Source organism: Perna viridis, chromosome 15 (genome assembly GCF_037379345.1).
Source record: "Perna viridis isolate PV_CMFRI_1.1 ecotype Kerala chromosome 15, ASM3737934v1, whole genome shotgun sequence".
In the NCBI taxonomy this organism is placed as follows: Eukaryota; Metazoa; Mollusca; class Bivalvia; order Mytilida; family Mytilidae; genus Perna; species Perna viridis.
The window spans coordinates 10,942,349-10,968,195 of record NC_142459.1 but is presented as its reverse complement, the minus strand read 5'-3'; the positions used below and the strand labels follow the sequence as shown (position 1 = coordinate 10,968,195).

The following is a 25,847-nucleotide window of genomic DNA, read 5'->3' as shown; positions in this document are numbered from 1 at the left end:
ATTTTAAGTTGTTAAAACAGAAGTTGGATTTTTGTGTTCTATATCTTTACCTTTTAAAGTAGTTATTGCACAACCTTTGAGCTCTATCTATTTAGTGTTTTCATCAGGACCCAATGTTCAACAAACCATTAACTTACCCGTCTGCTGTGGGTTTAAGATTTGTCGGGGTTTAAAGATTATCATGAAAAGGGAACACGCTTTGTACCTTTATATTATAGGTAAATAGTGGTTCCCTATATTCAGATGAATGATTAGACTGTAGCTATCGTAAAATGACTAACAATTTATGTAGGCATCAGGAATTCATAATTTTAATACTTGCAGTTGGAACTGCAAAATAGAAACTTGGATGTGAGAATATCAAATTGGAAGTAAGAAATATCCGTCATCAATCGGGAAATGTGAAAGAAGTCATTCCAGAACCGAGCTTCCATAGAGAATTAATGGCAATAACTACATGTCCTTGATACCACGTGTAAGATCTTCAATCAAAGTGCGTGGTATTATCAAATCTGCATATCAGAAAATGCTTGTATCTGCCATAGTATGTGGATGAATGCCATGAATGATCGCCTAGCTTGTATGTTATAATGTTATTCTTTATTTATTGCTTGATTTAATTTTTACATGTATCTGTTTTTTTACAGATTATGGAATGTTTGTGTCTGATATGGAAAGATGTTTATAAGAAAAGTTATAGTAGGATAAAATCGAACATTCAGGCATATTTCCCTCGATCCAATACATGTTTTCGTACCTTAATATTATAGATATAAAGTTTCTAGTGTAACCTGGTCGTTTTTATACAGGTCATTGCTCCCAGTTTTCAGTGGAGTCCAAGTTACTCATTTGCTTTTGTTACTTTGTATGTATGATTTTAGTTACTTTATGTTCTTTGTTGTGTATGTCTGTTTTCCATGTCTGGTCTTTGTCCCTGGATTACATTCTTTTGATTACCCTGTAACCTTGGTTCCCTTGATTACTTTTCCAGCAAATACTCATCAGCATTCAAAATGAAATCAATTAAATATGTGTACGTATTTAATTGCAATTTTGACTAACATTCAGCTTTGTACTATAGATGTCGTTATTTGGCGCACTTAAACTTTAACATAAGAATAGAGTAAAACGTCTTTGAAAAGAACGTTATTTGTAGTTTTGGTTTTGACAGGTGTTCGGCTTACCAAAGTTCAAACTACACTTAATTCGGTGGTAAGGTGATTCTTAAAATGTGTCTGATATAGGCAGGTTTCAAAATAATTACGGTTATGGTTTGGACAGGTTTCACTGTATTCTGTAATAAACAATAATTTGGAATAGTAAATATTAGGTTATACATTTATCTAGTTTCCGAACAGTCCATGTAACTTCCTAGTAGTCGGAATATGAGGTGAAAGGGTTTTAAATTGAAAATCCGGTTAAAGTGCATACTATCATATCAAAAGATATATTATAAAAAAAAATATTAATTTAAACTTAAAAGTATACAAAACTACATAATAAAAGTTCGTAATGTAGAACTTATTGAGATTTTTCTCCACGAGGAAGTCGGAATGTTCTTTAGAGACTGGGGATAGGTAAATGGGGAATTGAAATGGTTGTAAATATGGAGTATATATAATAAACGAGGAGTATTCATTGTTTTGAAATTGTATTCAGAAACAATATGATATCTGCTCGCTGCTTCCTAATCCATGTTTCAAAGAACAACTTTTTTCAGATGGTCTTATTTATCCTTGAAAAAATAACTAATACATGCATATTGGAACGCAACAAATGCATGTAAACTAAAAAACAAAAATAACCTTGGCGGTTATTACATGTGTACTACAGATCGAATGACGATCGGCTTATCTATTATCTGCAGGCTAATGACCTCTCACTTGCGTGTAATGTTAGTGGACTTTGAAGTAGTATATCTCCCTACCTGTGTATAATTTTGTCTTTGGGATAACCTCAGCGCTATGCGATTTGAGGGTTTCTTCGTGGCTCATTGGAGACCAATGGGTGGCTTTCAGCTAAAATCATTCATACCAGTAGGGTTTTGTTACCATATCCATTCTCGTTAAATTGTCCTGGTTACGAAATATTCAAGTACATGTAGGTACGCAAATACAGTTGCGAAGTACTGTAAACGTACCAATTTTAGTTCCCGCCAAAAAGATTTATAACACGACATCATTCTTTGAATCTGCGAAAAAATGAATATCCGCTTATATGTTCATTTGATACAATCCAAGAAAATCAGCAATCGAAATAGCCTGAATATTTAATATCATACAATGGCTACTCACTCAAGCGTCAATGATGTCAGTAAAATTGTAATGATTGATTTATTGTTGGGGTTTAATGCCTGATCAGCAATATTTCAGCTATAATCAGACGATGGAAATGGATTATAAAATGAACATGAAATGAAAAATGGGATGGGACACACGGACAATGGGATCGACAAATTTTAATTGCTACTGAAAATAGAGAAAGAGGTGGGAAGGGTCGGGTAATTCAGCCTCCTGTTGTGGAGCCCAATGGTTCCTACTCCGGAAGGAAACAACAGTCTTTAACGTGTGAGGAACGTGGCTTCTTTTCCAACACGATGCACCACAATGGTTTGCGGTCAGATTTTTCGTATTATGACCTGACGACTCCAGCATGTAACATGTCAGGGGTACCCAATTCCACCACCTAGGGCACATAACCCAGTTGCTCTGTGGGCAAAGTATCATAGCCCCCGGCTAGGGTTCTGAGCACTATTTAGTCACCTTTTACGACAAGCTTAGCGGTGCCCTGGGCCTTTTGTTTTGACAGCTTGAACACGCACGGATTCAGTAAAATTATAAAAAAATATTTTGAGAATGTGATACTGATTCAATGATTATATACATAATGTAGCATGTTTTTCCGGGACCGTACTAGGTCAATTCCTAGGTAGGGTATTACTATCTTGATTATAAATGTATGATTAGCTAAGCCACTTTACTGTAATCTAACGACTTGCGCCATTTTAATGCACCTTTAGTCATGCGCCGTTACAATATGCCTCTGGGTGCATTGCTCTCTGACAATGCGCCCTTACAATGCGTCCCTACGTACGTGATGTGTAAGGATATGACGCCTTCAATATTTGATTATACCCCTTTGCCTTACTCAGGCTGTATGGTGATACCCAGATATAACAGTGCGTTCTATCCTTTGAAACGTTGTATGCCTAATCAGATACAAGTTGCCTGTAATAGATATGAGAATAAGCTAACTACAATCACTATAACCAACTTCCTTTACTAACGTGTAACAATTACTTTTATACCACGTTTAGAAGAGTCTATCTTATTTTTTTTGGCGATACCAAAAGTCATTATCATAATTACGTTTCATTCCACATAGTTTACTATGCCAAAGTAAAGCTTATCACTAATCAAAACCGAAAGTAGCATCATGTACTTGAATACATAACTATTGTATGGTTGTGATATATCATGATTAATCTATAAATTAAAGAAGTAATCTATGCATTGTAACTACGTCTACCTTGATACCGTTAAAAGAGGTAACAGAGACAGGGGAAAGGAACCGCAATCAATCTAATTCCTTGAAAATGTCGTCACAATATTGAACAACAGAAAAACAAACAATTGTTATTTATTTTATGAGCATGATAACATTTATTTGGCGGTTTAGACTCCAGTGAGACCTGTTTAAAACGAACGTAATTTATACTTTAAAACATGTTGGTTTTAGAAAGGTATTCGGTTGACTAAGACACTTACATTTATATTAAGGGATTAAAAAAAAGATGTTTCTGATATAGATGTGTGATTGATAAATCTTATAGTTTACAAAGATGCCTCTGCAATGCTCTATGTCTCCGCCTCAAGGAAAATAAAGTGCATAAATTCTATACCTACGGTTTCCGATGCATTGCGCCAATAATGTGTAAAGGAGAATTAACACGCAGACAGAAACAAGGACACTGGTATTTCTATGTATTAATCTGCGATGCAGCAGGTGTCAAAATAAATATTTGCATAAATAGTACCACATACATTATTTGTCGGAAATATCACAATAAAAAGGGCCTTTTTAGATATATGACATAGTATAATACAGTAAATATATATTGATGAAACAAGTTCTAGGGATGACAGCAAGTAATGTTTTAAATACTTGAAGAAAAAAAAAACAAAAACAAAAAAAACAAAAAAAACAAAAACAAAAAAAAACAAAAACAAAAACAAAAACAAAATAAAACAAAAATAAAATAACATAAAAAAGTCTAATCAAATGGTGTTTCGATAAAACAGACAATATATGTTTGCTGCATTTAGATTTTCTAATATACATGTAAACATACTTCAGTAAATGTCTATTTTGTCTTTTCTTAAAGAGACTTTCTGTAGCACTTCAAGTTCTTAAATATATAAGAAATTTTGTTACACATTACTGATTGACGTCTTTTGTGAAATGGATAAAAAGTTTACATAGAAGGATGTATGAATTTAAATTTTCATTGCCGGACCACAATTTGTTGTGAAATGTAATCGACTGTTTTTATATACAAAATAAAAACCGGAAATCAACAAATGTATCTCCAAATTTTCAGTACAGATTTGCAATTCAACATTTTCCCTACAAACTTTATATATATATATATTTGTATTCGAAAAAAAAAATATGTTCAATGGTTTCAATGTATTAACAGTATGGACATTTATCGTTGTCGACAATGGTATGCATACCTTACTGATTTGTTAAACGTGTCATAGTTTTCCTTTCCTCTTTCGCCTACCCCAGACTTGACTTTTTATGAGCAACTCGACGGGTGTTTCTAGAAAAGCAGAGGACGCTTACCTCACCTGGTCCATGCTCCCAGTTTTTAGTGGAGTCCGAGTTGCTCATTTGCTTTTGTTACTTTGTATGTATGATGTTAGTTACTTTATGTTCTTTGTTGTGTATGTCTGTTTTCCATGTCTGGTCTTGTTCCATGATTGCAATATTTTGATTGCCGCTATAACCTTGGTTCCCTTGATTACTCTTACAGTCATCAGCAAACGTGGGGTACATATTCATTTTTTTTTTTCAGTTACGCTAATATTGTCATCGGCAGCACTGTTCAATGGTGTAGTAGCTGGTAAGATTGTAAAGAAGTATTGGTAACATTTTGCATTGTTATTTTAGATTTTAAAGTTAAATTATGGGTTAAGAAGGTTTTATGGCTAGCCAAACCTCAAGCTGCCATTTTGACTGTCATATGATATGTTGACCCCAGCGAAATATTGACCCAGGGGTTAAAATATTATATGATATTTCAACCCAGGGGTCAATATATCGTATAAAATATTACCCATCGGGGTTATTTTAACATGTCCCCCTTCTGATAATGTAAACCTCTACAGAGGGGTTAATTTATCACAGAAGGGAATTAAACGATCACAGTAGTAGCTGGTACGATTGTAAAGATGAAGTGGTAACATTTTGCATTGATCTTTGAAAAGTTATTATTCATATGCATGCAATTTGAAATGTTGAAAATGTCAATGTTTAATCGACAAGCGAACTACTCTTTCAAGTAAAGGTTTAACCTTTTAACCTTATGATTCATTCGGAATATCTTAAAATGTCATTTTTGAATGAACATGGCTTAAGCTATACAGAATATATCACTGCTTTGCATGCTTTGACAGCTGATTTATCCAAGAATCCAGAAAGTGCTAAGTTTCTGGCTTCAGGTTTAGGTGTTAGTAGTAGTGTTTCATTAAACTTGAGTCAAAATCAATTTCTCTTCTATTTAATGGTGAAAAGGATTTGCATGCAATGAATGTTTTTCGGTGTTATTCAGGGTTTTCAAAATTATTTTCGTATTATTGCCTTTTCGTCAATGAACACTTAACACGTAAATCATATTGAAAAGACAGTATAAAAAATAACAATTGCACTCAATATAACATAAGAATCGAACTGTGGTTTAATGATTGCCCTATCCGACGTTTTTAAAAACGATATTATTGCATTTTTGGTATGTTATACAAAGTTTTGTGTATATCGTAGTTACAAGGTTTTCCATATGTTCATTAAATTGTTGTCATGGTCCCGTCAAACTCCGAACATTTGGGCAACTGTGAACTTACAATTATTACATATGTACACAACAACTGCTTTGGACACAATAAAACACAACTATTTAGTAATTCATTTTATGTTACTGCTCATGAATTACAAAAAATTATGTTTTTGTAATACGATTCTTAAAAAATAAAATAGTAAAAAAAAAAAAAAACAAAGCAAAACATAAAAACTAACCACACAAACAAACCAAAACGACAAAACAATTAAAAATGGAAAACAAAAAGGAAATCCGATTATCATTCGAAGGTAGATTTGTGTTTATATCTTTGTTTTATTCCATTCTATTTTATATGATTTTTTAATACTTAAAGGAATACATAGGTAAACTACGGGTAGGTTATGGAACACGGTTTGATATAGGGCTGCCTATAAACAGCGTATATCGGGAAGGGAATAATAAAAGTACAGGCCGAACAGTAAGCAGGGTGATATCCATTATATCAGAAATTGTACACATCCCATAACGACTATATATTTTCCGTGAGATTGCATTTTTTACGCCATTTTGATCTAAATATTACTATAAGACACTGTCGAACTTTGCATTTTTTTTGTGTTTTTGTTATATTCAGGTACAAAATGTTATAGTTGTGACCGACTTCCTCATCAAAGAGATTGCGACACCATAATTGAATGTGGCGATCACGAGGCAAGTTACAATCTTGTGTGGATCCTACCTTGGTTCAAGAAATTATTTTCGAAATTATTTCTGTAATCTGAAGAATCGAGTGTTGGTGTGGAATTGAACGTTTGAGCAACATATGGGCTTAATATTTAGAAAGTCATTTAATATTTATAAAAAAGACATAACCTAACCTAAAGTAAAACAATTGATGCCACCAGCATTCACTCACAGAAAATAGCTCAAATCAGAACATTGTTTTTAGTTTAGGATTTTTATTTTTTTTTATGGAAGACGATTAAAAAGAATGTCATGAAACATTGGATTTTTTTTCACTATTCTTAAATCAATATTTTCAAAAATAACACCTTTAACGTGGTTGTTTAATGTTTAAGTTTTAAGTATTTCCCTGCTCAAATCTGGTAAAATGGGTTAAGGTGTGGCACACGAAGAACAAAACACATATATTTTATTTTGTCTTATCCAAAAATTCATAGAAACCTCCAGAAGTATCTATCAAACTATTTGTAAAATTTGTCAATTCAAGACACTAATAGGTCAACAGCAGTTGAAAATCACTATGAAAAAATGGCATGAATTTTTTCCCACACATTTACCTTATTTAAGTATTTTTATGCACGCAAAATTATTAATTTGTCAAGTAGAAAATTGTTTACGATCATCTCAGCTTAAAAAAATCATACTAAAATTGGAAAATTGCCGTAATTATAGGTATCCACACAGAAATATGAGAAAAAAATCCAAACAAATGAAACACAATAAAGCTGATGATTCAATTTAAATTTCAGGAATGTTACGGAGAACGATTAGTAACAGTCGATGGCATCAGTTACTACAAATCAGGGTGCAGATCGAAATCTGTAAGTAGATTTACACACACACACACACACACACACACACACACACACACACACACAGATATATATATATATATATATATATATATATATATATATATATATATATATATATATATATATATATATATCTACAATACAATAAAGGTTCAGTTTTATTTTGTACCGTAGGATGGCCTAGAGCATAAAAAAGCAAGATCCATTACCAGATAAAACATAAATACTTAAATATTAAGGGTTTGCTGCTGCTCATGTTCAGTCATTTTTGTTAGATTTTCCGAATCCTCTAGCATCAATATTTTTTTGCCCGGTGACCCCACTTTTCTTTTCATACTTTAAGTTAACACACATTAAGATGTTTTATGTAAGGTTTTATGAAATAAGTGTAATAAACCACAAACCTTAAGTCATGTATCACTTAAACAATTACGTTTGGCTAATAACATAACGCTACATTTTGGAGCCGGTTACAGGTTACTTTATGGTTTGGGTTTTGCCCATTATTGAAGATCTTGTGGTGACCTGTAGAAGTTAAATTATTCGCTGCTTGGATTTTGGTAGATGACAATCTCATTGGCAATCATACATCCTTTGTACCACATCTCCTTTTTTTTACATTTAGGCATGCGTGGCGGAAATATCTAGTAGTGGGTTAATACTCGGAAAACGAATTATTACTCCATGTTCTAAGTGCTGCAATTCTGATTACTGTAACAGAGAAATATGTGATACCCATGTACAAAGTATGTACAATAAAACATTGTTTTAATAAATTACATTTCAGGAGGTAGACCTGGGGTAGGGGACACAATTCTTGAAATCGGTCATATGTTTATATCATATAATATTTTATCAATGCCTACCAAGATTCTATTTGAAACAGATCAAAATCGGCCTAAGTTACTTGATGCTTAGATGAGATTGATGACAAATAATACATTCAAACGCTCCAATGTTTGTAAGAGTTATGTCCATAACTTTAGGTCTACCTCCATAAATGGTTCAGATTTTCTCATTCATGCAATTTTGACGTCCGTCAATACACACGATGTACTTTGTTTCCAGACATTGTGGCGCTTTCTAGGAGAACCGAGAAAATGTTTTCAGGGAAATAAACAGGTACTCTTACCTTATCAAAAATCGAGTTATCTTTCACTTGTTGGAGAATTTCTTTGACTTTCCGGTAGTTTTGTACCGGATATTCGTGAAAAAGACTCGAGTTTCTCACACTCATGAACGAATGCCTATCTTTGATCTTCACTCATGTAAGAACCTTTTAATATGATGACATGTCCAAAACGTGAAAACAGGGGTAAAAAAAGAATCAAATACACAATTTACTTCACTACAATATATAGAGACAAATGATAGCAACTACAAGGCGGAATCTATTACACTGGGCCACTTTTTCCTATTTTTGAACTATGGAATGACATATTGTTTTCTGGTATTTTAAGAAAGTCAAGCTAATCCCGAAATATTGCCATACGAATAAAGTCCAGTAAGCATCCAGTTTACATGTGCTATTTTTATTCCACTTATGATACAATTTTAAACACTACTCTAGGAATTATGACCGGAAACGAACAGTTAACTATAATGCAGGGGCGTATCCGGGCTTTGAGTATGTGGGGAGGGGGGGGGGCGTACGCCCGATACGCCAGTCCTTGGATCCGCGCCTCTAATATTCCGTTGTTTTTTTTTCAAGGATGACTTCTTCCTACTAAAAATCAGAGTACAATACTCATTCACAACATATCATATTCGGATCAACTATTACATACAACTCTGTATGCTGGAGTTATTGGTTTGTAGCCACTAAGAGAGAAAAAAGGTCGCATCTGAATCGCCATTACGTTTATCACGGAGTTGCTATCGCCCACGTCCTGACATTCTTGCATATATCTAGGTCTGCAATGTCATTATCTTTACTTTTTTTATATTTAAAGCAGTTTTAAATTTAATATTTTGTTTTCAAATAAAAAAAAAGTTACTTCGATCACCCCATTCTCCCAATCTCACATACCCCTTATAATATAGAATTGACAATTCAACCGTACACATCTTTACTTTATTAAAAAGTGTAAATGCGCATGCTTCCTCGACATACTATTATTCCAAAACTGAGTTTTGAAACAGACACGTGTAGTCAACTAGTCATGTTCTCTAAGGAAAGTCAGTATTTGAAAAAAAACCATGACCACCACTTTCAATAGTTATATTTCTTTTATTTGAAGGCAAACTTGTGCGATGTTTATCATGTAAATACGCCATGTCCACCGATTTTTGTTTCACCTCAGTACAGTGCGGTCCAGACGAGGTTTGTAATCCATTACTTTACTTTGATTTCAATCTTTTTTGTGTATTAACTATTATATGCAAATCGAACTTTCATTTATTTTGTTTATTTCAGTGGTGCTTCAGTTTCGTCTGTTTAAGGTAGTATTGATTATTATGCATTACATGTAAATAATCAAATATTCAAACCCATCTTTTCGAGTCGTTTTGAATTCTATATGAAAACTTCTTATAGAACTTATTTAGCTTGATCTTCATACTATACAATTTATTTTTATGTATTATTCCGTATCTCATCTCTTTAAACTTAAGTAATAAAATATTTCTACATGAAGCTTGAAGTATGCAGCGATTCAATTTAGCATACTCCTTGCTAGTAACCGTACATTCTACAGTCATTATTTTTATACATTTTCCGGAGCATCAAACTATCGATTCCGTATCGATTCCTTAATCAGAAAACCTAAAACTTAATTACATGTAGAAAAAGTACAAAATATACCACAGGTGCCTGCTTTATTTCGTAATTTCTATTCCATCGCGACTTATTAAATACTGGATTCTGCTCACGAACAAAAATGAATCATGCTCAGAAAAGAATACACGAAGGTATTGGTCTATTTTACGGAAGAAGTGGCAATTTTAAGGATTCATTTACAAAAGTATAATTACGTGTAATTTGTTTCTAATTGTAAATTATACGAATGCAATCTTTTTATCGCTAAGATTTATTGTATGAAACCTTTAATATTATATATCTCAATTTATTTCCAAAAAGAGTTAAACCAAATACAAATCTATAGTGTTTCCAATTATTTTTTAGGTATTTGTATATAACTTCGATCTCTTTATGTATATCAACCTTGAAAGTTTGTATTGCAGGTATGTTACTCACAAACAGTTATACACAACCATGAAAGACGTTACAGACTTGGCTGTACATCTAAACAGGTAAGTGATTTTGTTGTACATCTGAAAATTGTTGTCTTTCGAGGTATAATTAATACGTAATTCAATCCATACATTTTTCGTACTAAATATATATTCCTTCTCCCTATTTCACTTAATAAATCATTATCGGACTCGCCGTTTTATTTAAAAGAGTCTAAGGATGAAACCATACATTGCGTTATCGGTATATTAAGATACTATGGTTACGATACGACACCATTTACCACGATACCAGACTCGTGTTCCGATATGATACGATACAGATCTAAGTACAATTTTTTCCCAAATAAGTGATGAACATGCTATGCAAATAGAACATGTATTGTGAGGAAAATTCTATTAGTCTTTGTTAAGATTAAAGTTGTAAAAAATGAAATCTGGCTTCAACAAAGTTCATCATATTGTTTATGTATATAGGACAACATGCTGTTGTGTAGTGAAAATTACATGCCAAAATCTTTAAAATATGCTGTATCATTCTAAGACTTGTATCCTCTCAAGGACCACCGGCCTATGGGAAAATACGAAAAAAAAAGTTTAGGGTTGATATTACATCAATTTCACTATTTCGTTTATTGTAACTTTACATGTTTGTTCCGATTGGATGTGCGATATGGGTGGAGGGTCGTACTCAAAATGAGGTAAACAACATAGGATATTAACAATCATTTTTTTTAAATAATTTGTATATACAGATATATTTTTACCGAAGCACGACATTTTTGCAGCACTGCGGTAATCATACCACAAATGAACAACAACATTCATTTCAAAATGAGTACTGCGGACAGTGTTGTGCTAATGAAAATTGTAACAGAGAGCTTTGTTCTGGTAGGTGTTGTACTTATAGTTCAACAATTTCATAAATTTTCATCATTTGGCGTCTGTGGTAGTCTGTTATACTTTGTTGTCGTCTTGTTAACAAATATTTGAAACATCATGTACAAAGTGTATATATTTTATTTTTGATCCGTTGAAAAAACATAGCCGCCGTTTTTGAAAGGTAGAATCTGCAATACAAATGATATTTAACACAACTTATTGCTGAATACCAACAAAATTGATACCTGACCATTTTGCTTTGTATATGTCCCCTAGGTGAGAGATATATTAAAATGATAATCAATTTAAGTTTTGTAGTCTGCAACATCAAATAGATACTTCAATAAGTATGTTGTACGATCAAATGCTTTTTTTAATGTTATATATTTTACCATTTGAAAAACAAATGTACAGTTTCTTTACCCTAACACAGGAGAATGTGACTAAACGGATGAAAAACTGAACTTCACATTTAGTTTTCTGCACTTTGAATGGGTATAGATTGGGGTGTCTGGGCACTTGAGGTCTATTGTTTTGGTGAGCTAGTACCATGTAGCTGAGTAGGATGTCGCTCGTCTACAGAAAGTTTGCAGACTTATACATTGATAGCCAATACGAAATGTTTTATGGCAGGGCATAAAAATTGTAGCATTTTTATTTTGATTAAGGTTAAACAATCGAATAATGAATTATTGGTTATTGCGTGTGTATTTATCACACGACATGAAGTTTATGAACTGATCATTTTAGAATTAAAATAATGCATTCCAATTCTATGATACACATTATTTTGGCCGATGATTATGTTTACTTAAAAAACATCAAGCCACAGTAAGTACAGACCAAGGACTGCTCGATTTGTCATTAGTATTAAACCCAAAACACAAGGACTGCTCGATTTGTCAAACATTTTTCATTAGTATTAAACCCAAAACAAATCTTCAAGTATAAAGTTCTTTTATTTTGCAATCTCCATCGCTATTTATTTGTAGGCAGTCCATCGTCGAACCTTCAACTACTACAACCACCACCACTCTCATTATGTAGGGATAATTATACGGTAGATTGCGCTCATAATATTCATCACTGCTCTGAGGTCTACTTCAAGTACTATCAATGCCCACACACATGTGGATTTTGTAAGTTTTTGATGATAACATTCATGTAAATATAGAACTTTTGGTTTTGATGTTCCTGCTGCAGTGTATGTTTTAAATGTTTATATGTGAAACTGTGGATATTTATATTTACATAAATACAAGTGCCAAGTTATATATATGATACAAGATTTAAAGTGTTGGTATTTTTGTATCATTACTTTAAAAACAATTTAATTTTTCTTTAATAATCATCGTTTCCTTTCCTCTTTCGTCTACCCGGACTTGAATTTTTATGAACAACTCGGCGGGTGTTTCTATAAAAATAGAGGACGCTTACCCTACCGGTGCAACTGGTCCAAGTTCTCAGTTTTTTTTAGAGTCCGCGTTGCTCATTTGTTTTTGTTACTTCGTATGAATGATTTTAGTAACTTTATGTTCTTTGTTCTGTATACCTGTTTTCCTTGTCTGGTCGTTTTCCCTGGATTACATTCTTTTGATTACCGCTATAACTTTGGTTCCCTTTAATACCTTCCAAGAGCACTGATGAATAAATTGTTCAAAATTTGTAGACAACAAATGCCAAATTGCAACACATAGCAATTCTTATATAGTTAGGAAGTCCCTTAAACCTTTATATAGTAGTTATATTTGAATTAAGAGAATTTGAGTTTTCAGGCTCCGGTCAAACTATTGGTAAGTAAAATGTTTATTTCATTATTTTTTTTGTAAAGATCATGCATGTTGGATAACACTTCTATTTCACAGTTGATTTTGTTCGTTTCTGAATTTTTGGATATAAGGATTTTACTTAATCGCTGAAATGTAAAACATAAAATTTATGAATTACTTAATTAAACTAACATTGTGACAAATGGGTTCTTCATTTAACATTGTTTGTCTAACATAACTTAGCCACAGCTTGTGATTAAACTAGTATAAATACATACGTATATATATATTGTAAGCACAAAATTAACAGCGCCCTGAATATATTTGTCAAAATCTGATAATGTGAGTCCCTAGCGGGATAAAAATGTCAGCCCACGGTCACCGATTGGCCCTCAATGAATGACGAGGTAACCTTCACTCCACACGACAGGCTGAATCTGTCCCCAAAACACTATTACATGTTTTTTCTTAGAAAAAAAAGACAAACAGATAAGAAGAACTAATGGACAAATTTGTATTTATAAACTAGTAGTCAAGGATTTCGAAGAATCGTCACAGACTATTGCAGGTCTAATAAAATTGCTAAAATCTGTCCCAATTTATAACAGGCTACAGCAGTGCACAAAATATCAAAAGAATACTTTCATCGCCTTTCATGGCCTGTAACGCGGCAATACAGATCATGATAGATCAACACGAATTGCCATTATCCATAATGATCTGTTAAAAACCACGACAGTTCATAATAGACTACTCTAATATTGCAATTATTTATCACGACCTCTTACAGTGAGGGACAGTACATAATACGCGTAGGAAATATTGTCACCGACTATCGTGAACAGCGACTATTCGGTACACTTCATTATAGTCGAGGAAATACTGTTAACGCCTATAATGATCCATAACAGTCCTTCACAGGATTATTAAAAACAGGTTCATGGTGTTGGGTTAGTAAAAAGCTTAGCGTGCTTTGTGTAGAATATCGCCGTTGAATAAGGAGCGAGAGATACCCGAACGTATTAATTCTTTACAAGTACATTTGTATTTTAGAATGTGTTTTTGTGAATGTTTAACAAGCTTATGATATCGAAAACCTTGATGTAATAATTTATATGTTATATAACGTTAAAATCCGAAACATTGTACAACTACGATCGAATGGAACAATTTGTATGCATACACCATATGATGGCGACACGGTGACGTCACAATCTAAAAACGGGTAGTTGACAACAGGGAATGAAAAATCATCCCTTTTATGAGTACCATTATTGATATAAATTATACTAAGATAAGAAAACTACATTTTTGATCTTTAATTTTTGCTTTATTCAAAGACATTTCTACAGGATAAATATTTGTAGCATAGATATAGAAGTCTTCGTCGTTATATATTAAGGTTTTTCTACCAAATGATGCTTCAAAGGCTCGTTATTTATCTTATCCATATGTTATTATTGGCAACAGAACATAAAGAAGACTGCACTAAAGTGGTTCACAATGAATTCATTTTGCTTGTCGATAAACGGTTTCACCAAAGCATATGAAAATTTTGTTTGTTTTGTTTGTTCGAGTGCTGTAATCATATAAATAAAGTGCAATTAAGATAGTTTTGTTTTAATGTATTTTGTTACTAAAAATTCTCTAAAAGAATTCGAACAAATATATTCATATCTGTATTTATTCAATAAACATTTGATAATATATGTGGATTTTTGTTTATTATGTTTGTGTGGTGTATAAAAAAAATGATTAGATTTGAGAGATGCCACGTGGATATTTAATTAATCAAGCACTTCAAGCGAATTTTTAACACTCAAAAAATATTTGATTCCAATAAACTATTTAGTCTGATTTTTGTAAGAGATCATACATTTTCGTACAGGTATTAGGTATACAACAATGTATTTACGCTTTCGAGTTAAGTAATTAAAATATAGAATTTGCATTTTATATGTGCAGATACAGATGAGTGCAGTAGCACTCCATGTAAGAACGGTGCCACATGCCTCAATGGAGTTAATTCTTATACGTGTATATGCACAAGTGGATATAACGGTCCTGTCTGTGAAACGGGTACGTTAGTAATGAAACTTCGAAGTGTTTTGAATCAGTTTATAACATATGAACACACATTGTTGATACCAGGAAATGTTATATCTACATTGTTTAACTTGAGAGTCAGAGAGAGAGAGAGAGAGAGAGAGAGAGAGAGAGAGAGAGAGAGAGAGAGAGAGGAAATACTAAGTAGCTATGACGAAATTGCTTCCATCTGTATATTTGTGAAGGGTTTACATACATTAGTACTTTAATATGTTTATGAAAATGTATAAAAACTCGAAATAAATTAAAGATTATTTTCATCTTACCTTGCCATAATTCTATTATGATTTAAATGGTGCCAGCTATTACATGCAATTAAACCATGTGTGTTTTTGGTTTGATCAAACCAAAGAGTCTTGTTGTTTTCATTAAAATATCTTTTGAAGACATTGATGAGTGCAGTAGCTCCCCTTGCAAGAACAGTGCAACATGCCTAGATGGAGTTAATTCATATACTTGCATATGCCCAAATGGATATAACGGTTCTGACTGTGAAACAGGTAATTGATAATTGTTGTTTTAATTTGTTAACAATTTAAGGTATGAAACATCAGTGTTGCTACGCACATAGAATTAACATCCTAATTAATAATGTAATGATATCTTTTTCAAAGATTGTGCATCTCAACCGAAATAAAGGCAAAATCAAGCTGTGATAATGATATTTTTTTAAAAGATTGTGCATCTCAAAGAAATAAAAGCAAAATCAAGTTGTGATAAGGTTTGAGTTTTCGAGTAGTTAAGTTTTTCGATGTTAGAGGTTTATATAAGAATGCCGAATAAAGATATTGTAGTCATTTAACATTTTTATGGCCATAAAATATTTAGAATTGTATCTACTATATGCAACTAGAATTATGTGTGCTTTGTCGGTTAAATGAAAAACGATGCTTTTTTTAATTATTAATGAAATGTGCGTTTGAACATTTATGAATGCAGTAGCTTCAATTTTAAGAACGATGCAAAATACCTTGATGGAGTTAATTCATTTCAATGCATTTGTCATGACGGATACACTGGTACTGAGGGTGGGTTTTTTATTCGCTCATCGAATAGTTTATTCATCGCCTCTACCCAAAAGAACTTAGGATAAAGGATACTACAGATAGGTGAAGTCAGCCTTATATCCTGACTTACACTTCGAGATCGATGGTAAAGGAAAACTATTAACCAAACTATACGATACACGCGATGACTTTTATTCCGTATTGTCAATTTCTCTTTCATCTGTGGCAACATATCATCAGCACCTATGAATGGAGTACCTTATGCCAGAACTTGCTGTAACTGCGCAGAATTTTTGTATCGAGCTAGATTCCTTACCATTAGGTTTCTGGAACAGGATTATTTTGGCACAAGAAGTTTTATGGTCATCACCATGAACTCGTGGATAGTAATGGTGTATCAATCTGAATCACGAAAACTGATTTGTTCCATGTGTTATAGTTTGCCTTTCCTCATCGTCTATCCTTGACTTACCTTTTTATGAGCAACTCGGCGGGTGTATATGAAAAGCAGACGACGCTTACCCTACAGGTGCACCTAGTCTATGCTCCCAGTTTTTTAGTGGTGTATCAATCTGAATCACGAAAACTGATTTGTTCCATGTGTTATAGTTTGCCTTTCCTCATCGTCTATCCTTGACTTACCTTTTTATGAGCAACTCGGCGGGTGTATATGAAAAGCAGACGACGCTTACCCTACAGGTGCACCTAGTCTATGCTCCCAGTTTTTTAGTGGTGTATCAATCTGAATCACGAAAACTGATTTGTTCCATGTGTTATAGTTTGCCTTTCCTCATCGTCTATCCTTGACTTACCTTTTTATGAGCAACTCGGCGGGTGTATATGAAAAGCAGACGACGCTTACCCTACAGGTGCACCTAGTCTATGCTCCCAGTTTTTTAGTGGTGTATCAATCTGAATCACGAAAACTGATTTGTTCCATGTGTTATAGTTTGCCTTTCCTCATCGTCTATCCTTGACTTACCTTTTTATGAGCAACTCGGCGGGTGTATATGAAAAGCAGACGACGCTTACCCTACAGGTGCACCTAGTCTATGCTTCCAGTTTTTTAGTGGCGTCATTTACTTTTGTTACTTTGTATGTAATGTTTTGGTTGTTCTATGTTCTTTGTTGTGTATGCCTGTTTTCTTTGTCTGGTCTTTGTCCCTGGATTACATTCATTTGATTTCCGCTAGAGTCTTGGTTCCATTGATTTCTTTTTTTGTCCAGAATTTAGTTTGTAGGTTTACAATGTCACTGTCTAAATTAGAACCCCATTTTATACTTGGGAAACATTCAAATAATTATTTTGGTTTTTACGAATATACACATCTGACTCTGACGAGAAATTAATTCAATCAATGCAAAATAAATAAAGAACAAAACTATCATAGAAAATTGAAACCAGAATGTAACAATTTGTTAGATATGTTCCAAGTTACCACTATGTTCTATGTCTAATACAAAATAATGAAATATATAACTGTTCCGATCAGACGATGTATGGATCAATTGTAATTTTAATCCACTACACTGTTTTCTTCTAGACATAGATGAGTGTAAAAGCTCTCCATGTAAGAACAATGGTACATGCCATGACGGAATTGCTTCCTATACTTGCACATGTCCTGACAAATTTACTGGTACTTATTGCGAAACTGGTGAGAAGATGTATTATTTAAAAACTGAGTGTGTTGTATGTGCACTTTTGAGAACAGCCATGAGTGAGTTCATGACGGAAAGCGTCGTATACGAAACAAGGATTTCTATTGAAATGTAGTTATGTTAACTTTGATGTGATGCATAAAATTGATTCTTTCATGCATTCATTTATTGAATCACTTAGACCATTCATACGCGCATATGTATACATTTTTTTAAAGAAATATCGAGAGTTTTACGCTTGAAAAGAGCAAAATAATGTGTTATACATTATGACGTCACGCCATGTTTTCTATAATAACGTCGTAACTCCTTTTTTAAATTACGGTTCTTTTTTTTTAAACCACCACAATCATACTACTGAGCTTCTACACAAAATAACATATGTTCATATTGCTGGAATTTTTTTCAGTGCAGAAAGACTTGGTCATTTGAAATTAGATAAAACAATCATTGTACAAACTCTCAAATACTTCAAAGGCATTGTATGCATTCTAGTAATAAAGCAATCAGTAACGCCTATTGCTTTATGTACATTTAAAAATTAACATGTTATTTTCTTACATTTTATAGCTATAGGCCATGTCTGTAGTGGTTCAAGATATTTTACATGGAAAAACTACTGTTATTACCTATCAACGGAGCTGAGAGAATGGAAAACACACAAAAGTAGTCATTCGGTGGGTATATCTAATTGTTTAGCAAGACGCTGTATTTTACCGAAGGATTTACTCGACTTTTAAGATACATGGTTTATTTGAAATCCAATTAGATCCATACTTATCATTTTCTATATTGAAACAGATTTTTCTAAGTGGACAAGCAAATTTCCAGCAATAAAAAAAGTTGAAGTGCAAAAGTAAAATTGTGTCGAATCCAAATGGTGGCGCAATATGATCAACTACGTGTGGTGACATAATCCTAGATATTTTGAACAAAATCCTTCAAACGGTGTTTGAAGAGATGCATGAACAAATGTGACTAGGCGGACGGAGAGATGGGGACAGACATGTCTATTTTCCCTTCTGCGTTATAGCAGGAGAAAAAATGGCCTCTAAACAAAGTTCCTTAGGCCAAGTTGACAACATTATTGTCACCATCTTTTCTTTATTCAGCTTATTTTTTTTTCAAAAAACAGGACCCATGCATTGAGAGAAACATGAGACTTGCTGTGATAGATTCTGATCAGGAGCATGATGCCATCTGGTACAATATAAGAGTTGTTATGAAAGGTAAAATATGTCTGATTATCATTGATTCCGGTTTTCATTCTTTTCCAGCCCAGGTGTTGTGAATATTTGAATCTACATGTAAGCATGCATACACTTAGTGAAAATGTATTTTTATCACTTCCATATCTCAATATAACGAAAATAGGTATTGTGAAAATGTAAAAAAAAAAATCAACAACACCAGCGGGATGAAAATATGTCAGCCCAAGGCTAATCTTTGGGCTTCAATGAAAGACGAAGAAAACTTTCACATCTCAGGGCAGGCTGCAGTTGGCCCTAAAACATCATTATACACAGGTTCAACAACATAAAAATTAACTAAACGTGAAAACAAAACAAGGCATATAGAGGATAAAAATTCCCAATTTAGGCCAGGCGCAAATAATGCGGCAGGGTTGAAATACTTTGGCGTAGTCAGAACCCTCCCCTTTTATACGTTTAACATATCAAGAAAAAAAAATCCATAATAGTCCAATTTGAATTATATTTAATGTAGTTTCTCAAATTTTAAGTATTATTTTACCAACAAATTGATGAAAAATCATAAAATTATAACACAAAATATTGTGAAGAAAAACATTATCCAATTAATTACAACTTATATTACTGTATTATTTTGTTATAATTATAAAACATTACGGAGTTTGGCCCATGCTGTTAGGGCTCAAACGTAATGAAATCTTAGGAAACGAAACTATTTCATATCCTTTCAACAGATATAAGAACGTTCTGGTTGGGCGGAAAGTACAATATTGATGAAAATAGATGGTACTGGACAAATCATAATCAGATTCCACAGAACAACCATCACTGGGAAAGCAAAGACGAAGATAATCACGACCATCCCTATTGCATGGCTATGGACAGAACAATGTGGGACCATCGCCGCTGCTCCGTTCCACATATCCACTTGTGCAAGTCTGTTGTTGTTAGTCCTAATGCGGCTTTATCACCAAAACAACCAACTCTCAATTGTACGTATGAAAATTTTCTGAAAGAAATATCGGCCAAGATCAGGCTATTTTTTATCATCAGTGAAAAAATTGAAAAAAAAATCAAATGAAATAATAATGAAAAATAACCTCAAAGAAAGCTTAATAATAAGACTTCTTCAATGTGAAGTTATGTTTTTGTTTGCCGATTTAAACTTAAAAAAAAAAAAACTTATTGTCATGATCGTGGTATAGGATCGAGCTCACAGGGTTTAATGCTTGCCTCGAGTGTGGGTGGTTGTGAGTTTCATCACAACAAGAACTTTGAAATTTGTAGTCACAGACTATCTACAGAGCACGCGGCATTTCGGTGGTTACATTGACGATTGTTTGGCTGGCAAGAAGTAACAAATGTGTCTACATTATATTGCTTCTGTGAGCTAGCGCACTAAGCGTGTCAGGATATGCTGGATTTATTAATCGTTCTTGTTCTAAAATTAATCGAATATTTACCTCGGGATTTTAAACCAAAATTGATCAATTAAATATATTTGTAATTAACAAAAAAGTCAATAACGCTGAGTGCAAAGTTTCTTCTTTAATCTAAACTAGTTCATCTGAAAGTGTCGTCTACATAATCTGTTCTCATTGCTTCAACTATGATTATCTGTTACTAATCTCATTCAAAATTTAGGTAACAATCAAGATATCTTCAGATCATTCTATGTTGGACTAATTAGGAACATATAAAGATAATATAGGATAATTTATTTTGTATAGCTTAGTTCGGCAACTTATGTAAGGTGGACAGTTTAACTGTTACCATAGTTACAATAGTTGGTAATCAGTAGTAACATATATGACCATGTCTTGTTCGTTTTTCTTTTCCTAACAGCTATACATCATTGTGAAGGGAATAATTACTTTCAATACGACGGTCACTGTTATTACCTTTCGCAAGCCAAACATAGTCACCATGACATTGTAAGCACTATCAAGTTATTTTAATGTGTAGGTTTTTGCTAAACATTTAAAAAAATCCTTCATTTAATATCATACATTTTAAAACCAAATGAAATTACTTTAATGTCTAACTCTTTAACGGTAACATACATGTACAACAAAATAGGTCCCAGGTTGCAATTGTTTGTTAGAATTTTGAGTTAAAATATGTAGATAGTTTATATAATTGACACTTTGCAAGAGTTATCTTTCTTGCTTTGGTTTGATTTTATTGATATTTTTTTGTGGAAAATGAATATAATTTTACAATTATAAGATAATTTAGTCAAACAACAATAATAATAATAGAAATAATAATAATAATAATAATAATAATAATAATAATATAAAAAAAACAAAACAAAACAAAAATTCAAAGAATGTTTTAGAAGAGAAGATTGATAGTAAAAAAAAACCACCAAAAACAACGTCACGTAATCTGTCCACGTATGTTTAATGAATATGATAAAGTTTTTTATTTTTTTTCATATGATAGAGAGTTTATTCAAAATGTATAGACTTTAGTAAATATACAGATAAAACGTTTATGCACTATATCAAACATTTTGAAGAATTTTGATACTTCCTAGAAATACGGGATATCAGAGTTTTAAGTCGTTGCATTATAGGATGCATGTACTAATCATGAACGACAGATGGAACTGGCTGTTATAGACAGCGATGCTGAGCAGCTTGCGGTGTCGCATTTCATCAGAAATATTCACAATGGTAAACTCCAAAACAATACACAATGTGTTTACAAAGCGATATTTAATTTGTTAGTGATATTTTGTGTTTACAGTCCCTGTATGGGATAAACTTCCCACTTGCCCATACCCCATTGCCCCATAGCCCATACCCCATTACCCCATACCCTATTCCCCATTCTTCCACACACATTGCATCGACATATTTCCCGTTGTCCAATGCCTTTTCCCATTCCGAAAAGAAAAAAGTAAAGTAAATGTTTTGTCAAACACATATAATGCATTAGGATATTGAAAGCTTTGTGCAGTCAATATTGATTTTAGAATCTCACCGGCGAGTTCGAGAATTACCGAAATCACGCGATATTTGCATTGTTTACATGTATTATCGCCATTTCTAGCTGCATGAGATAAATTTAATTATTATATAAAATGTGTAAATTGTAATGAATTTGATTTCTAAAATCATTCTTAAAATGTTAAAATTGTCCAGATAAGATTTTTTTGGAGTTTGTTATATTTTAAACCAAAGTCTTGAAAATGAGATATTTGTGTAAATTAAATGAGTGTGAACACTAAAAATATCCTAAATGGTCTTATATTATTGTTTAAAATGTTAAAATTGTTCAAAAAAGTATCATGTGTGTGGCTTTGGCACATTAATTTCAAATTTCTCAAAAATGACATATTTCTGCAGATTGTATGGGTGCGAACAATTTTAATTTCAATAATGGTCCCAAATTATTGTTAAAAATATTAAAAATGGCAATATTTGTATCCAGTTGGTGGTTGCGACATTCAATATTTCAGACAAAAATCTTCAAAATGACATAGTTTTGCTAAGTGTATGTGTGCGAACACTTTCAATATACCTATTAGTCTACAATTACTGTAAAAAATGTAGAATTGTCTATATCATTATTATGTTGATGACTGTGATACATATATTTCAGAACAAATTCTTGAAAATGAGATATTTTTTTAAGCAAATTAAAATATCCTTAATGATCTTATATTAATGTTTAAAATGTTACAATTATCAAAATAAGCATCATTTGTTTGGCTTTGACATATTGATTTCTGTTAAATTACTCAAAAATGACATATTTCTGCAGATTGTAAGGGTGCGAACAGTTCTAATTTCAATTCTTGTATAAAATATTAAAACTGGCAATATTATTATCCTTTTCGAGGTTACAACGAATGACATATTTCTGCAAATTGAAAGGGAATCAGCATATTATTATTTTTAAATGGTCTTGTTATTATTGGTCAATGTGTTTTATTTATCAATATTAAAATCATAGGAGTGTCTCCGACACAAAATTACTTGAGTATAAATTTTCAAAATGATTTATTTTAAGAAATCGTGTGAGCATGAACATTTTCAATCTATAACGACCAGAATTTAAATATTGTACAAATGTATTTCCGGTTAATAGTTAAAAAAATGTCAATGAATAATGAACTTGCGACACTTGTAATGATTAAAAAATACTCTAAAACAAGCTTGTTTAAATTTAAAATTAAAATTAGTTTAATTGCTGTCATAGAATTTTAATAGAAAAGTTGCTAGCGGGAAAAGGCGGAACTATTTTTTGTATAACAGCAGTATCCCAAGACAGCAGTATTATGCTAAAGATTTAACAAAAACATGAATTGAAAAGAAAGTCACCATAAATTAATGTAAAATAAATCAAAATGAATTTGTCCGGAGAGGATTGGAATGTTTTTTAGGATGGTCGTAGAAAGTAATACCGAGCGCCGCAAAGCGGTGTGAGCTCTGCCGTTATTACGTGTACATTCTAAATTTCTAAATTTCCCAATATAGAAACGAAAAAAAGTCACGTCCCGGAAGTAACAAACAATGATTGTCCTTTCGGAGAAAATTCATCATTTCCTTCAATCAAACAAATAAAATAATATAGGTTAAGATTACGTTTCAGTAAAATTAAATTCATATTTTCTGATAATTTTCAAGTCTTTTTTTCTAATTTGTTTTACTTATTTAAAGACGTGAATGTTATGTTCGAGAAACACGTGGATGTATGTACGTGTATCTCCGCTGTTCCACTTCTGCTGTTGTCAAGAACCTAACCCGCCTCGGAAAAATATAACTCCGATTATATTATCAGAATCGAAGCATAGCTTTTCTAAGATGGGAAAAGCAATCATTTTCTTGTTTGGAATTTGCAGCTGTCGTCTGAATTTCGTTTACGTCACATGATATGTGTAAAATATTCCCACCATCCATGGAGAACTGTACTATTTCCTGTATCTGCACAGATTGATCTGACCGGCCAAAACTTAGGAAATGAATGTTGCTAGAGTTGCAAGGGATAAAAATATAAAGTATTGTGCTAAAAAGTTAGTGACCATTTTGAAAGCGGGGGAAAGGGGAGTATTGGGTTGGAATTTCTTTGAAAAAAACATTGTTCAAGATATTCATATATTGAAGAAACTCCCCAATTAATCAACAGGACAGATTTTCAAATAGAAATATTGATATAGCTTGCTGCTTAAATGTAAATAAAAATACTGCACCTGCGAAGCCAAAATATTCATCCGGGTTGACCCCCCCTCTTTGTAATATCCTTTATTATTGTTACGAGTCTCGTACAGACGGTACATGCATGGTAAAGATCACGGTGCTCGCTGATTTAGGCAATGCCTACCCCATATTATAACAAAAACGTACACATGTGTTAAGATTCAATCAAGATTTGTATTTGATCGACTGAAGCTAGTACATCCTAGTTAAAACTTTGACAAAATATTGCGCACCATATATACTAATTAGGTAACAGTATACATTATTACTTTTTTAAGTAGCAGTCTTTCTAAGAAACATGAAAATTCTGTAAAATCTGATACACCTTAAAAACAGGCTACATTTTTTTTAATTTTTGTTATTAACTTGCTTTATAGGCCTATCTGATAAAATATATAATTATTAATTCCAATCTGTCTGCTTTTCGGAGATAATCCACATGGAAAACCCAATAGCTTCTGTTGTATGTTGGCGCCATTTAATTTACAAAGTTATCTCCCTTAATTTTGAATTCTATAGTACAATGTATATCATTTTTATATTCTATGAACAAGGGGTTTATGAAAAAGCATATGTTACTCTCTGTGTACTGTATATTTTGAGCAAAATATCAAAAATAAAAAATATGTAGGCTTTCCAACCATGAATCACAATTTCCATGATTCTTATGTGGAGTGATACTTAAGCTGTAGACCTTAATATTTGTACATGTTTTTTTAACTGTTGCTTCCAATATTGTCTTGTAAACATATGTCTCAAAATAAACAAATAAAAGAAGAAAAATGATTTTCCAGATAATTGTAGCTTATTTTCTAAGTTATCCATAAAATAATCGTTAAAAGATATAAAAACATAATTCGTTTTTAAATTATTATTTCAAAAATATTGAATTTGAATTCCTTCCTTTGTGAGATATAATTGCTTTCATCATGATTGTCTAGAGCCTAATGAGGTTTGGTTACGGGGATATTACCAAAATGAATCTAAAGATAGAGGCTATTGGAGATGGAGGTCTGGGAATCCTTTAAAATATGACGATCACAACTGGAAAGACGATCCATATCATCTTCGTGGTTGCATGGTCCTGGTTGGTGACCAGTGGGGGATACGAAATTGTGGCAGTCATTTCCGTCAACTTTGCGAAAGATCTACAATATCAGTAAAATAAAGAAATGATGCAACGCACAA

At 32.6% G+C, this 25,847-nt stretch overlaps 1 protein-coding gene across 1 annotated transcript; it reads left to right on the top strand.

Moving 5' to 3' along the window:
• The first annotated feature begins 463 nt into the window (after positions 1-463).
• On the top strand, positions 464-25,847 carry LOC148596911 (uncharacterized). The gene is made up of 19 exons (XM_088563916.1): positions 464-580; positions 5,081-5,128; positions 6,696-6,772; positions 7,555-7,626; positions 8,246-8,366; positions 9,861-9,943; positions 10,804-10,872; positions 11,601-11,703; positions 12,687-12,833; positions 13,470-13,487; positions 15,429-15,542; positions 15,956-16,069; positions 18,121-18,234; positions 18,809-18,915; positions 19,374-19,467; positions 20,184-20,441; positions 21,295-21,383; positions 22,031-22,130; positions 25,601-25,847. Exons 1-19 carry the CDS (start codon positions 547-549, stop codon positions 25,825-25,827), a joined length of 1,989 nt encoding a protein of 662 aa, XP_088420042.1. The 5' UTR covers positions 464-546; the 3' UTR covers positions 25,828-25,847.